General features: G+C 42.1%; 2 protein-coding genes across 8 annotated transcripts in view; one reads left to right on the forward strand and one right to left on the reverse strand.

Annotated features, from left to right (window-relative positions):
* Nucleotides 1-216: 216 nt before the first annotated feature.
* RPS24 (ribosomal protein S24) lies at nt 217-6,504 on the reverse strand. 7 transcript variants are annotated; one of them, XM_028513962.2, is made up of 8 exons: nt 6,390-6,504; nt 4,837-4,902; nt 4,326-4,535; nt 3,150-3,260; nt 3,018-3,020; nt 2,491-2,508; nt 688-709; nt 217-305 (listed from the first exon to the last, which is right to left on the reverse strand). In XM_028513962.2, the coding sequence occupies exons 1-6, from the start codon at nt 6,390-6,392 to the stop codon at nt 2,503-2,505; spliced, it is 399 nt and encodes a 132-aa protein (XP_028369763.1). In that variant the 5' UTR covers nt 6,393-6,504; the 3' UTR covers nt 217-305; nt 688-709; nt 2,491-2,502. The 7 variants fall into 7 exon arrangements, with proteins under 7 accessions (XP_028369763.1, XP_028369765.1, XP_028369764.1 ...); XM_028513964.2 differs by lacking the exon at nt 3,018-3,020; XM_028513963.2 differs by lacking the exon at nt 2,491-2,508.
* A 2,173-nt stretch (nt 6,505-8,677) lies between these two features.
* POLR3A (RNA polymerase III subunit A) overlaps nt 8,678-12,059 on the forward strand; it is a 49,853-nt gene continuing 46,471 nt past the window's right edge. The window contains exons 1-3 of the mRNA XM_028513958.2: nt 8,678-8,862; nt 11,337-11,472; nt 11,749-11,886. Coding sequence (XP_028369759.1) covers nt 8,819-8,862; nt 11,337-11,472; nt 11,749-11,886 — 318 coding nt within the window. The 5' untranslated portion in view covers nt 8,678-8,818. The remainder of the gene's footprint in view (nt 8,863-11,336; nt 11,473-11,748; nt 11,887-12,059) is intronic.

Here is a 12,059-nt window from a genome sequence, read left to right on the forward strand (position 1 = left end):
GAGCACTCCAGACTGGCTCCATATATGCTCCCATGTTGCCCATATTCTATACCTGACATGTTTGTGTCATGAAATCAAAGGATAAACACCACCCCATCACACCAAGTGTTCAGTGAATGCTTAATGGAACAGGTGAACTTGGACAACAAACTAAGCCTGCTAAAATGGCACACTAATTGCATTCCCAGTACACTTCAAATATATTTCAAAGAACCAGACACATAAAAATTCTTAGTTTATTAATCTTCTCATGAAAAATCTGCATAATCACCACAGATAAAGTCACTGAAGAATCTTTACTCCTTCTGTGAATCAAAGAAAAAAAATTAGTTAGCAACTGAGGAACTGAACTTTAAAAATTAAAGTTCAAAGTCTAACAAACTCCAAAATTCATGACACCCATGCAGAACAAATATTAGTAACCTAGAATTATGTTAGGTTTGTATGATTGTAACACAATGTAAGCATCAACAAATAAAGCATTCAAGTTAGGAATAAAACAAAAAAGTGAGTTAAATATTACTATATTTTAAAAACAAACCATGTCACTATTAGAGCATTTAATAGGCTACAACTCCTGAGAGCATTTGTAAATCTACTTTCTTAATCTATTTCACATGCTTTACTTTTAAATTACTGTGTCAGTAAACCAAGTCTAGTGATCTAAATGAAAAGCTTGAATTATACCTGTTGACCAATCTCCAGCTCACTGAATTAGTGGCAGGGAAAGGAAAAGGGAAAAAAAACATTCATTAACAGTCCTTTTTAAACTCCAAAATAACTTGCATTTAAGTGCATGCAATCAGGTACCTTAAAGATGATCATTTTGTTCTTTGCAACTGTATAAACAACACTCTTTGGACACACTCATTGATTTTATTACTTCCAATTTTGAGAACACCTTGCCTGGTTACTGCGGTTCTTATGCAAACAAGGTGGCTAGCACAGTGAGTTCGCTAAGAAAGGAGGTAAGTAATAATGATAATGGAAAGCCAGGCTGCCCCCGCCTACTTCTGGATGAAGTCCGCATACCTAGCCTTGGGCCCCCTGCTCTGCCCAGCAACATTGTGCTGGGCACACTTGCGCCATTGACAGACTTGGTCATCATCCCAGGCCAAAGTCTAATTTAACTACAATATGAGAGCTCTAAATGATCAAACAAGTCTTTGATAACTTATCTCAGTTTAATACTTTAAAAGCCACCATTCACAGCCAACAAAAGCAGTGCAAATTAGTATTAAAAGAGAATTTAGCTAAATTAAAAATGCCTTAACTGTTCTTTAAACATTAAACTATTTATTCCTTAATTTTAAATAACTCTTATTGCACCCAAAAGGTAGAAGCAAATACTAATTCCAACATCTGAACAAAACTGAAATGAAAGGAACACTAATATGCCTGCCTTTTTTTTAGCCAAAAAAATACAGGAGCTCATCTATGCATTCATTTTGCAGTTGACTTTTCAGAGCAGTGCTAATAAAATGCACCAGTGCCAGTTTAAATTGTAACAGTGATGGCTCAGGTCTCCTCTCTGTACCTGTCACTACTGAGCAGTAACATGTGAGACTCAGGCTGAATGAAGAATTTGTTAAATATCCTTCAGCTATAGATCAGAAGGCATATATTGACCGAACCTTTTCTGCAACCTCCAGAACTTCTCTAAATAGGTGTAAGCCTCATAACAGGGAGTGTCTTTAAGCAGCAAGCAATTCCTTGTGCAGTTTGTTACTATTAATTTCATGGCACTGAGAACTCAATGTGATTTGAGTTCTGGGCAGGAAGAACAGGTTTACTGCCCAGCCTGGCAGGAAATACCTGCCAGAGTCAGTGACCACCAGTTTCAAAACCCTACTATCTCCAACCCAGGCTCAGCCCACATTATATATACTTGTGGGAAAAACACATTTATCAACAGCTTTAATGTGAATATACAATTAATTATACTGGAAAGTTTTCAATAAAGACAAACATCAGATGAAAAACTAGAGATCAGTAAAAACCAAATGAATGGTAGAGAGGGTAAAAGGCAGCTCTGAGTGGATGATCCCAGGACAGTGGCTTTGCTGTTTTCCCTGGACCAGTTTATTACTGGAGCTGCCCGAATGTGGAGCAATCTCCAGCCCCCAAGGAAAAGACTGCTCCTAAATGGGTGAGAGGACCTTTCCAAAGCCCTGTGTTCACTAAAGCCATTTCCTGATTATGTAACCTTCTGGGACACAGCTTCCCAAGTAGAAGTTAAGAGGCCTACTTAGCAGGATATCCACCTTCTTCCAATAGGTCACTTTACAATCTAACATGCATTTTTGAGTTTCCAAAGTAAGTGTGATTAGAAGTTTTTCTCCTTTGTTCACAATATGCTATTTTAAAACATAGCAGTGGTTTTGTAATAAATCATACTACAAAACTGTCCTTCAAAAGCCAACATGCAAAACATCAAAGCAAACTCAGTGAAGGTGATGCATCCCCACACCGTGCTCAGAGTCTCAGTACCTGCCAGACACTTCATTTCTGATGAACAAGAAATCCAAGAAAGTAGAGGGAAAAGGCAAAAAAAAAAAAAAAAAAAGTTCACACAACACTTGATTATTTGTTAATTTAACAACCCAACACTTAATTCAACTGTTTACAATTAGCTAGGCAAAGCTGGTAAAAAGCTGCTTATCATTAAAACCACTTCAGTCTTGGCTAACTGGAGAGGGAAACAATTGAGATTTCAACTGCCTCTCCAGCATGCCAGGAAAATACGGGCCACATTGATTCAGCTTTCTTAAACCAGTTGTCCATTTTAAAATTAGTTTCAGAAAACCAGATCTGCTCCCACAGTTAAGTCTATGCCAATCAGCAGTAACATGAAAACCCTCACTGGGCTTGCAAGGCACCTACCAAGACAATCAGTGAACCGATGTGGCCCCCACATTGTGCTAATCTGTGAGCTGTAGCAAAGCTACTGTGGAAGAAGTTACTCTACTGAGGTGGTGTTAAGATACTACATTACTTAGCTTCTCAAAATACGTTACCTTCTGTGATCCAGAAGAAGTACAAGGGAAGAAACATTAAGAAAGGTTATTAAAAAAAAAAAAAAAACCCCTCTTTTCTAGAAAATAAAGACCTGCAGTTGACATTTCTGTAATTTCCCTGATGAACCATACCTTTTTGCCTGCGCCAACATTGGCCTTTGCAGTCCCCCTGACTTTCTTCATTCTGTTCTTGCGTTCCTTTCTCTGTTTTCTTGAGGTCTTCTTCTTCTCATATAGGCCATGCTGAAGGAAAAAGGAATATATACAGGTGACTTGCAAAACATTACCTACTAATGTGGTAGGGAAACAGATGAGCCTGGAACTCAATAAATACGGCTCCCCATATTGGAACTTTTAAAGTACATTTAGTACTTGAACAGAAAGGGTCATTAAGGAACTGTGTACATCAGCACAAGAAACAAATGTTTATTCACACTCCCTGCATGGTAAATTTGGGAGACTGAGCTATTACTGGCCATCCTTGAACCTACAGCTCCCAAGGTTACCACATTTTGACTTCTCTCCAATGGTCTCTTCTTAACCAAGGGTCGCACTGCATCTCTAGATTTACTGCTCTCACAGTAAAGCTCACATAGGAGCTTTACCAGGTGCTCTACCCACCCTTCATAGACAGGTGACTGCTATCATCTACTCATCTTCACTCTGCCCACTTTTGCACTTACTGTTCCTGCTGCCTTAAGACTGCCTCCCCATCCCTGCAAGGACCTCGGCTTCAATGCCACCTCAACACCTCCCAGACCACCCAATTATAGAGTGCAGTGTCTATCTGCCACACCAAAGCGATTTCCCTCACAGCTCTTCTACAGAAAAATTTATCTAATGTCAGGGAGGAAAAGAGCTAAAGTGACAGATATAAATAACAATCCATTGACTAATTTAGTTTACTGTCTAGAATGTAAGCTTAGAAGCTTGCCAAGCCCGCTACTGCAGTTTATTGTAGTTTACTCTAGTGCCTGGCATTCAAGAAATTATCACAAACCTTTGTGGTTCCTGACTACCTATGGGAGTTAAGTCCAAAAAACATTTGGTAACAAGGATCTCACTTTATTTGGTGCCAACCTACCTTTCCAAATTCATCCCTACTTCCCGTTCTAATCTCCTGCAATACTACCTTTTGTCTGCCCTTCTAGACCCAGCTCAAAAGCTGCAGACCCCACCTCTCCTAGTTCCTGTATCAAAAAATCTTTTGTTTTAATCCCTTACGAGTCCCTTAGGTCCCTCCCCATATAAAAACCATTTTTTAAAAAAAAGTCTTCAGTAGTTCTTGAACAAAATAAAGATACCTACTCTTGCAAGTCTGTGTTTGGGTTCATTTTTCTTTGCATAATCCAAGGAATCATAAATCATGCCAAAGCCAGTTGTCTTGCCACCACCAAAATGGGTTCTGAATCCAAACACAAAGATGACATCTGGTGTGGTCTTATACATTTTGGCTAGTTTTTCCCGAATTTCTGTCTTGGGTACTGTTGCCTTGCCAGGGTGAAGGACATCAATGACCTAAAAGGAAATACCAAGTTTGGTATTTGTTAATATGAAACACATCTTTAAAAGTGAAGAACAATTGCCTGGGCCAGAGTGCCTCATTTGGAGCCTTGTCCAGTAGACCCAAAAGTTGTGGGTTCGATTCTAGATCAGGGCACATACCCAGGGTGCGGGGCTGAACCCCACTGGGGCATGTGTGAGAAAGCAGCCAATCCCATCAGTGTTTCCCTTTCTCCTTCCCTCTAAAAAAAGGCAATGAAAACAAACACACAAAGTGGAGAACAAGTAAGCCGACTTTGATGTGCGCCTTCTTTACCATTTGTTTCCGCTGAAGTAGTCTGTTGGTCATGAACTTCCTGGTCCGAATAGTCACTGTGTCGTTCTGAAAATATAAATAGTAGTTAGTGAATCTATTCAACCTTTTCTTGGTCTTGCTGTGACTTCCCAAGTCCTAGAACTGCAATGTCCAAATCAGTAGCCACTAACCACATGTGGATAGCTAATAAAAATTAAATAATATTTAAAATCGAATTCCTCAGCTACCGGAGCCACATTTCAAATGTTGAAGAGCCACATGGACTAGTAACAGGAAAGCTTCAATACAAAGAAAAAAGGCACAAATTCCCATCTCCTCCTAACCCGCTTACAGTGCCTAACTCACAGGGCACACCTCACACACACATCAACTAAGTACCCAAAAAATGCAGTCAATGGCTTTGTATGAATCTATTTATACTACTTCACTTTGTAATGGGAATCACCCTGGAGCATGGTATGTCAACCTCAGTACTACTGGTATTTTGGTCCAGAAACTTGTCCCAAGCCTTTTAAGATGTTTAGTTGCAACCTTAGCCTCCAAAATTACTAGATGCCAGAAGCAACCCCGCTTTCCAGCTGTAACCAAGCGTTTGCGTATTTTCATTGTCCCCTTTGGAGCAAAAAGTCACCTCCAATTAAAAACAGCCTCTCTGGGGTAATACAAGCCTGTAAAGAGTCACAATACCGTGTTTATATAGCATCCTGTACTAATCTGACACAAACACTGCACTGACCTGCATATAAACTACCCTTCCTGAACGACCAACTCTACAGCCCATATGGACTGCCTTCTGAATGGCCCAACAGCTCTTTTCCATAGTAACTACCAAGAAACGTCGGGTACTTAGAATGTTCACGCTAAAAGGAAATTTCACCCAAAAGACGGGAAGGCTTCACATGCCAAGGACTGACTGCCAGATTTCAATTTGTTTGAAAAAGCACATCAAACACTTTGTCCACTTCAACGGTACATAGTTACAAATGTAGAGTCAGGAAAAAATGGGCGGCAACTGAGCGAACTGAAAAACTTGTGCTGAAACGTTCGAATGACCGGGCTTGGTAGTCACAACTTAAGGATGATGGATTCTTTTTCTCGGGCATCAGTTTCCCCAAGGTATAACAAAAGGATCCAATCAGCTGACAATATTCTGGCTTACACATGGCAACGGCTGCACTCGCCGCAATTCGCCCGGGGTCTGCCGGCAACCTCTTCACTTCCAGGGCTGCCAGCACCAGCGAACTGCCTGTCCCAAATTGCGACTGCAGGTGCGATGTCTTTCACCCCAACCCCCTCAGCTCTACGAAGCCCACAAACTCAGCAGTCGTTTCCTCTCTCCGGATGCTCTCAATTCTGACTACCGGCATGCCGCGTCCGCAGCGCAGCTTGGAGAGTCAAGCCGGAGGCACCGGGCCCTCGGCCACCGGCCTCCGTCAGAAGCGGCCAGGGAAAAGCAACCAGGTTTCGGGCGGCAGTAGCGCAGACAGGGAAAGCGGGGAACCAAAGATGGCTCAGATATGCAGTGGATGACTGCACAGGTCTAGGAAACTCACCATGATGGCTACCGATCTTCAAGCAGCAAGGGAGAAAAAGAGAACCACTTGAATCCGGCCAATCATATCAACGCATTCGGAAGGACCCCAAGTGGTGCCGGCGTGGGGCGTGGCCAGGCCGCGAGGCAGACCTCGCCAATGCCGGATTGAAAATGCCTAAAGCCCCGCCTCACCCACTTTTGGCCACGCCCCAGAGTTCTGGACTAGTCAATACGGAGACGGAACAGTTAGGAGCTGACTAGGTTATGTAAGCACTCGTTCAATTTTAGTTCAATACGTTATCTAAGTTGTCTGTACTTAAAGTTTCTGTACAGTGAATTATAACTTAACTCCAACCATAGACAAACACCCAATGATTTCACTTATACGTGGAATCTAAAGAACAAAGTAAACAAGTAAATCAATTTGAAAGAGACTTAGACACAGAGAGCCGACTGATGGTTGCCAGAAGGGAGGGTGTTGGGATGATGGGTAAAAAATGTGAAAGTTCAAATTGGTTACAAAATAGTCACAGGAATGTAAAGTTCAGCATAGGGAATATGGTTAATAATATTGAAATAACTATGTATGGTGCCAGGAAGTTGTTTGAATTATCAGTGGAACCACTTTATAAATTATATAATTGTTCACCATTATGCTGCACACCTGAAACAAATACAAAATATTGAATGCCAACTGTAATTGAAAAATGAAGTTTAAAAATATTAAATGAAAAGAAAAAATCACGTCAGCTAGTTAGAAATTGGTAAAGATGGAACACACGGTAGGAGGCCCTACTGATCAGCCTCCTCATTTGACAACTAAAGAAACTTCAGAAACTCTGACTGGAAACTTTTGCTATTTCAAGTGCACAAACTGTTTTGATTTATTGCTAGTTAGTATTTTCTGAGATTCTCTGATGATTTTTCTGACTAAAAATGAATAGTTCTTTATCTTTTTGTGCAAATCTTAGTTCTTACAAAAAATTGAGCTTTTAAGGAGTACTTGCTTGATCCAGAAATTTAGTTGTTCAAAGTGAAAGAAATGTAAAGATAAAGAAGTAGAGTGTTTGTGTTCAAAGAGAGTGTTAGGAAAGAGGTTCCCAAAGGTCAGTGTGGACTAGGACACCAGGATGCAAGTTTGAGGGTAGCTTTCCTATATGCTTCAGAATAGTAAGAATAATTAATATTCATTGAGTGACTGCTATGTGCCTGTAACATTCTAATTATTTTTACCTTCATTATGCCATTTAACCTTACCAACTCTAAGAAACAGGGTACCTCTTACTTAACCCTTTTATAGATGGGTAAGTAGCTAAAACACAGTGAGATTAAATAACTTTACCAAACTCACAGAACTTGAAGTCACGGTAGTTCAACAACCTTTGCTCTTAACCTCTAGTCATTCATCAAATTTTGTTGTTACAGAATTGTCAACATTACTCCAAAGATACAGTAAGTGATTAACTGCTGAAATAGGTTAGGAAAATCTGATTTGCTTTGCTTTTTGTGTGTAACAGTATTGTTTTTATTAGTGGGAATTCATTGAGTCTGAAAGTGAGATGGCATCCCTTTATAAAATTCAAAAGTTGTTGGTCCACTTTCTTGGGTTCCGTTTGGAGTTCCTCACAAATAGCAAAGAAAACTCAGGTTCTGTAGGGCTGAGTTCTATGGTGGTGTGGTTTCCTTGCTAGTCTCATTAGGATCACCTTCCACAGGTTGTCACAGACTGTAAGCAAGCATATATTTCAATACATAAATGACCTTCCCTTCCTGTTCTCCCCTCATCTTATTTCCCTAGCTCATCGTGGTTCACTTCTCACTCTGAACTGACATTTTCATCTTCTGTTTTTGTAATCAAGAATATGGGTTTAATTATTTTCTTTTTCAAAATAACTTTGTGAACTGGAGGAGCATGTATGGCCGTATTTTCTGCCCCGTTTATTTCTTTTGTTGGTCGTCCAGATGGTGCCCTCTGTTCTTTGGGAGGATTCATTTTAGCCTCCAACTCTCTTTAAACAATTAGAGGCTTTAATTAAAATGGGATTAATGTTGATAATGACTATTTTTCATTTTAGCAATCTTGTCTTTCTGGTTGTCTAAAAACTCTTAAGGCAATAGGTTGTAGTTTATCTGCAAGTGTCAGATGACCTGGAGAAATGGGGCTGAAATGGGATTTTGAAAATACAAAATCTGCTGTAGTTTCAAAGAACTCCCGCAAGATGGCAGCATAGATAGAACTAAAAAATTGGCGTGTCCAAAGCCTCTCTTGACTGACGTGCTGGCGTGTAGCGGAAGCGGAAGCGGCCACGTGGGGCGTTTTACGGTGGCCGAGAGGATGCGGTGGCTGTGTCAGTAACGAGTCAAGAAGCGTTCCCCGGAGGTGTAGGGACCGTCTTTTTACTAACGCAACTGCCGGAGTCTCGAGGAGGTACCCCGGCAGCCGTCACCATGGTGAAGGAGCAGTTCCGGGAGACGGATGTGGCCAAGAAAATGTAAGATAGAGCAACACTGGCCAAAGGGCGGAGAAATGAGGGGCACAGGGGACCGAGGTCAGGGGTCCCAGTGTCTTAAGGGTTTGAGGTGAGGGCCAATTGAATGGGGCGGGCCGGGATCAGAACTACCAGAGTAGTCAAAGAATATTGATCAGGCCGAGGGCATTTCAGCATCTAGGGGACTGCAGGTTGGGATGGTCACTGGGCTTGGGCGGGATGTGGCGTGAGCCTTGGCGATGGGTACACCTTGGACCGAAGCTCGAGTTCTCCCGAGGTCAAACGATAATCCCTTTCTTTACACAAATCTCTCACCATTTCAGCGTGAGCAGCATTCTAGGGCAGGGACTGCCTAATCCTGGTTTTGCTATAGAGCACAGGACTGGGAGGCAGTATTGCTGATCAAAAGGATAGACTTGTCAGGTAGAGGACTGTACCACCAACGATGATAGCAGTCTCAGAAGTTAAGCTACCATTGTGGCCCTTCTCCTTCAGAGCTTATTCATTAGGCCACCGCTCTCCTTAGAGTCCTGTAGAAAAATGAAAATCACTAGTTCTGGCAGCACATATTTACCGAGGAAGGTGTGTGCTAGGCCCAGTGATAGGCCTTAGACATACGACCTGAATTAGGACCTTACTGCCTAGTCTAGTTGGAGAAGGTAGACAAGTCAATGTTGGTTATGACAAGTACAAGGACAGGGGCATTTATAGGAGCTTCTGAGAGCACTGAATGGGAAGGAGGTTCAGGCAGAAGAAAACAAACTAAACAGCCTTCTTCGTACTGGAGGGAGAAAGGGTGGATGTTTAGAAGGAAGCAGGAGATTTTAAGCTGTGTTCCGGAGTCATCTTGCAAGGAATATGGGACCTTTGAAGGGTTTTAATAAAGCAGGGCAGTGGCTTGAAAAGAGTACTTCTAACAGGTCTCTTGACTCAAGAGAGAGGGAATAAGAGACCTTGGAAGCCACTGTAGAGATCCAGGAGGGGATGATGATGGCTTGCTTGCACTGGAGTAGTAGAGTCATTGGAGAGAAGTGGATTCGAAAGGGATTTAAGTATAAAATTGGTAAGGAGAAATGAGATTGACACACAGAATTTCTTGCTTGGGCAGCCGTGTGAATGGTTGTCATTAACCACAATGGGGAACCTGTGCCTTACCAGGCAGTCTCTCCAAATCTACCCTGGCCTCTCACACCCTCTCCAACCCCTTCCTGTATTCAGATGTAATCTGTCCTAACAAAGCAACCCAAGAGCCTCTGTTAAGATGCAAATTACATCCCTGACACTTCAATTTAAAATCTTCTAGCAGCCTTCCATTGCACTAACATTTAAATTCCCTACCATAGTTCCCCAAGCCCTATGTGTGGAACCTGGCTCAAGTTCTTCACTAACTTCATCTTGTACGATCGATCAGCTTTCTTTGCTGTACTGTACTGCTTTCATTTGGTTTCTTGAAAGTGCCAAGCTTGTTCCAGTCCTAGGACGCTTGCCCTATTTATATTTTATTTCAAATGTTCAACCAGTGGATCATCTTATTGCTTGTTCTTTCTTATTCAGCTTAAGAGTCAATTTTACAGAGAGGCTTTCTGACCACATAACATAAGTAGGCTCCTCAGACTCTCTCTAACCCTTCATATCATTTTAATTCTCTGTATTTGTTCACTTTTGTTTATCAGTTTATTATGTCTTGCCCACACTGAACTGTGAGCTCCATGTTGGCAGGGATGTTGTCTGTCTTATTTAATCTGTATTCTCAGGATAGTGTCTGGCACACTGTAAATCCCCAGTTTGGGGGGGGGGGATGCAGCAACAGATTTGGGAGACAAAGTACTAGGTCCTGTTTTAGATGTGTCAAGTTGGAGGTGCCTGTGGGATATCCAAGCAGAGGTGCCCAAAGAGGTGTCCATATGGTCTCCAGCTGAATAGAAGTAGTAGCTGGCCTACAGATAGAGATAAACTGACATCAGCATGTACTCAAGTAACACTCACTCAGGAGAAATGTGGAGAATGAAAAGAGGATGAGGCCTGTAATCCTAGGTAGGGAGAGATGCCGATATTTAAGGGACAGCAGTAGAAAAGACCACAAAAGTAACAGCCAGAGATGGGAAGAAAACTCAAGAGTATATGGTGTTACCAAAGCCATGAAAAGACAGTATTTCAAGACGAGGGGAGAGGGAGGTGTTACATGCTAATGCTACAGCTAGGTAAAACGAAAATGTTCTTATTAGATTTAGCAATAAGCAGGTGGACTTGGTGACCTTTGTGAGCACCATTTCCTTTGATAGAGTGGGAACAATTCCCGCAGGGTGAAGGGGTGTCCCCCCAAGGAAAAGTGGGAGAGGTTTGACTATACGATAATGGGGGAGCAGAGCCCATAAAGAGCTGGAAGGATGTGGTTGGTTATGGTGGGTCGCATATGTAATGGCCATTTTGGGTAAGTGGTTTTGATGTAATTGCTCCCTTGTTTCCTTTCATTCCAGAAGCCACATCTGTTTTGGAATGAAGTCACCCGAGGAGATGCGACAGCAGGCACACATCCAGGTCGTGAGTAAGAACCTGTACAGCCAGGACAACAACCATGCCCCCTTGCTGTATGGGGTGCTTGACCACAGGATGGTAAGACCCCTGCCACTTCCCAGTGCCATGTGTTCTTTTGACTTGCTGATGAAACTGGTGACCTACCAGATTGGTAGAAGCAGGAACTCCTTTCCATCCACCGTATTCCCCTGCACATCGCAGGGACTCCACCTCTAGCATTCGGTTAGTTTCATGGGAATATGCTTTAGCTTCCCAGGTGATTCTGATTCTGAATGACCTGGCCACCTGTGGGTACTGGTCCCCACTTTGCTGTCCAGTATTCTTCATTGATTTTTGGGTGTGCTTTTATCAAAGGGTACCAGTGAGAAGGACCGTCCTTGTGAAACCTGTGGTAAAAACTTGGCTGACTGTCTGGGCCATTACGGATACATTGACTTGGAACTGCCATGTTTTCACGTGGGGTACTTCAGAGCAGTTATAGGCATCTTACAGGTGAGCATTTATGTGTTCATAACCCAGGCATGAACTTGGGAGTTATCAGTTAGGGACATCGCAGTGAGCTTAGGAATTGTGAGTGATAGGAGACACACCTAGGGAAGATTTTTATATTAAACACATAATGTTTTATCTTCAGTAAATTAAATGTTTTAAGGTTTCTTTATTCC

The sequence above is a fragment of the Phyllostomus discolor genome, chromosome 5 (genome assembly GCF_004126475.2).
Source record: "Phyllostomus discolor isolate MPI-MPIP mPhyDis1 chromosome 5, mPhyDis1.pri.v3, whole genome shotgun sequence".
NCBI lineage: Eukaryota > Metazoa > Chordata > Mammalia > Chiroptera > Phyllostomidae > Phyllostomus > Phyllostomus discolor.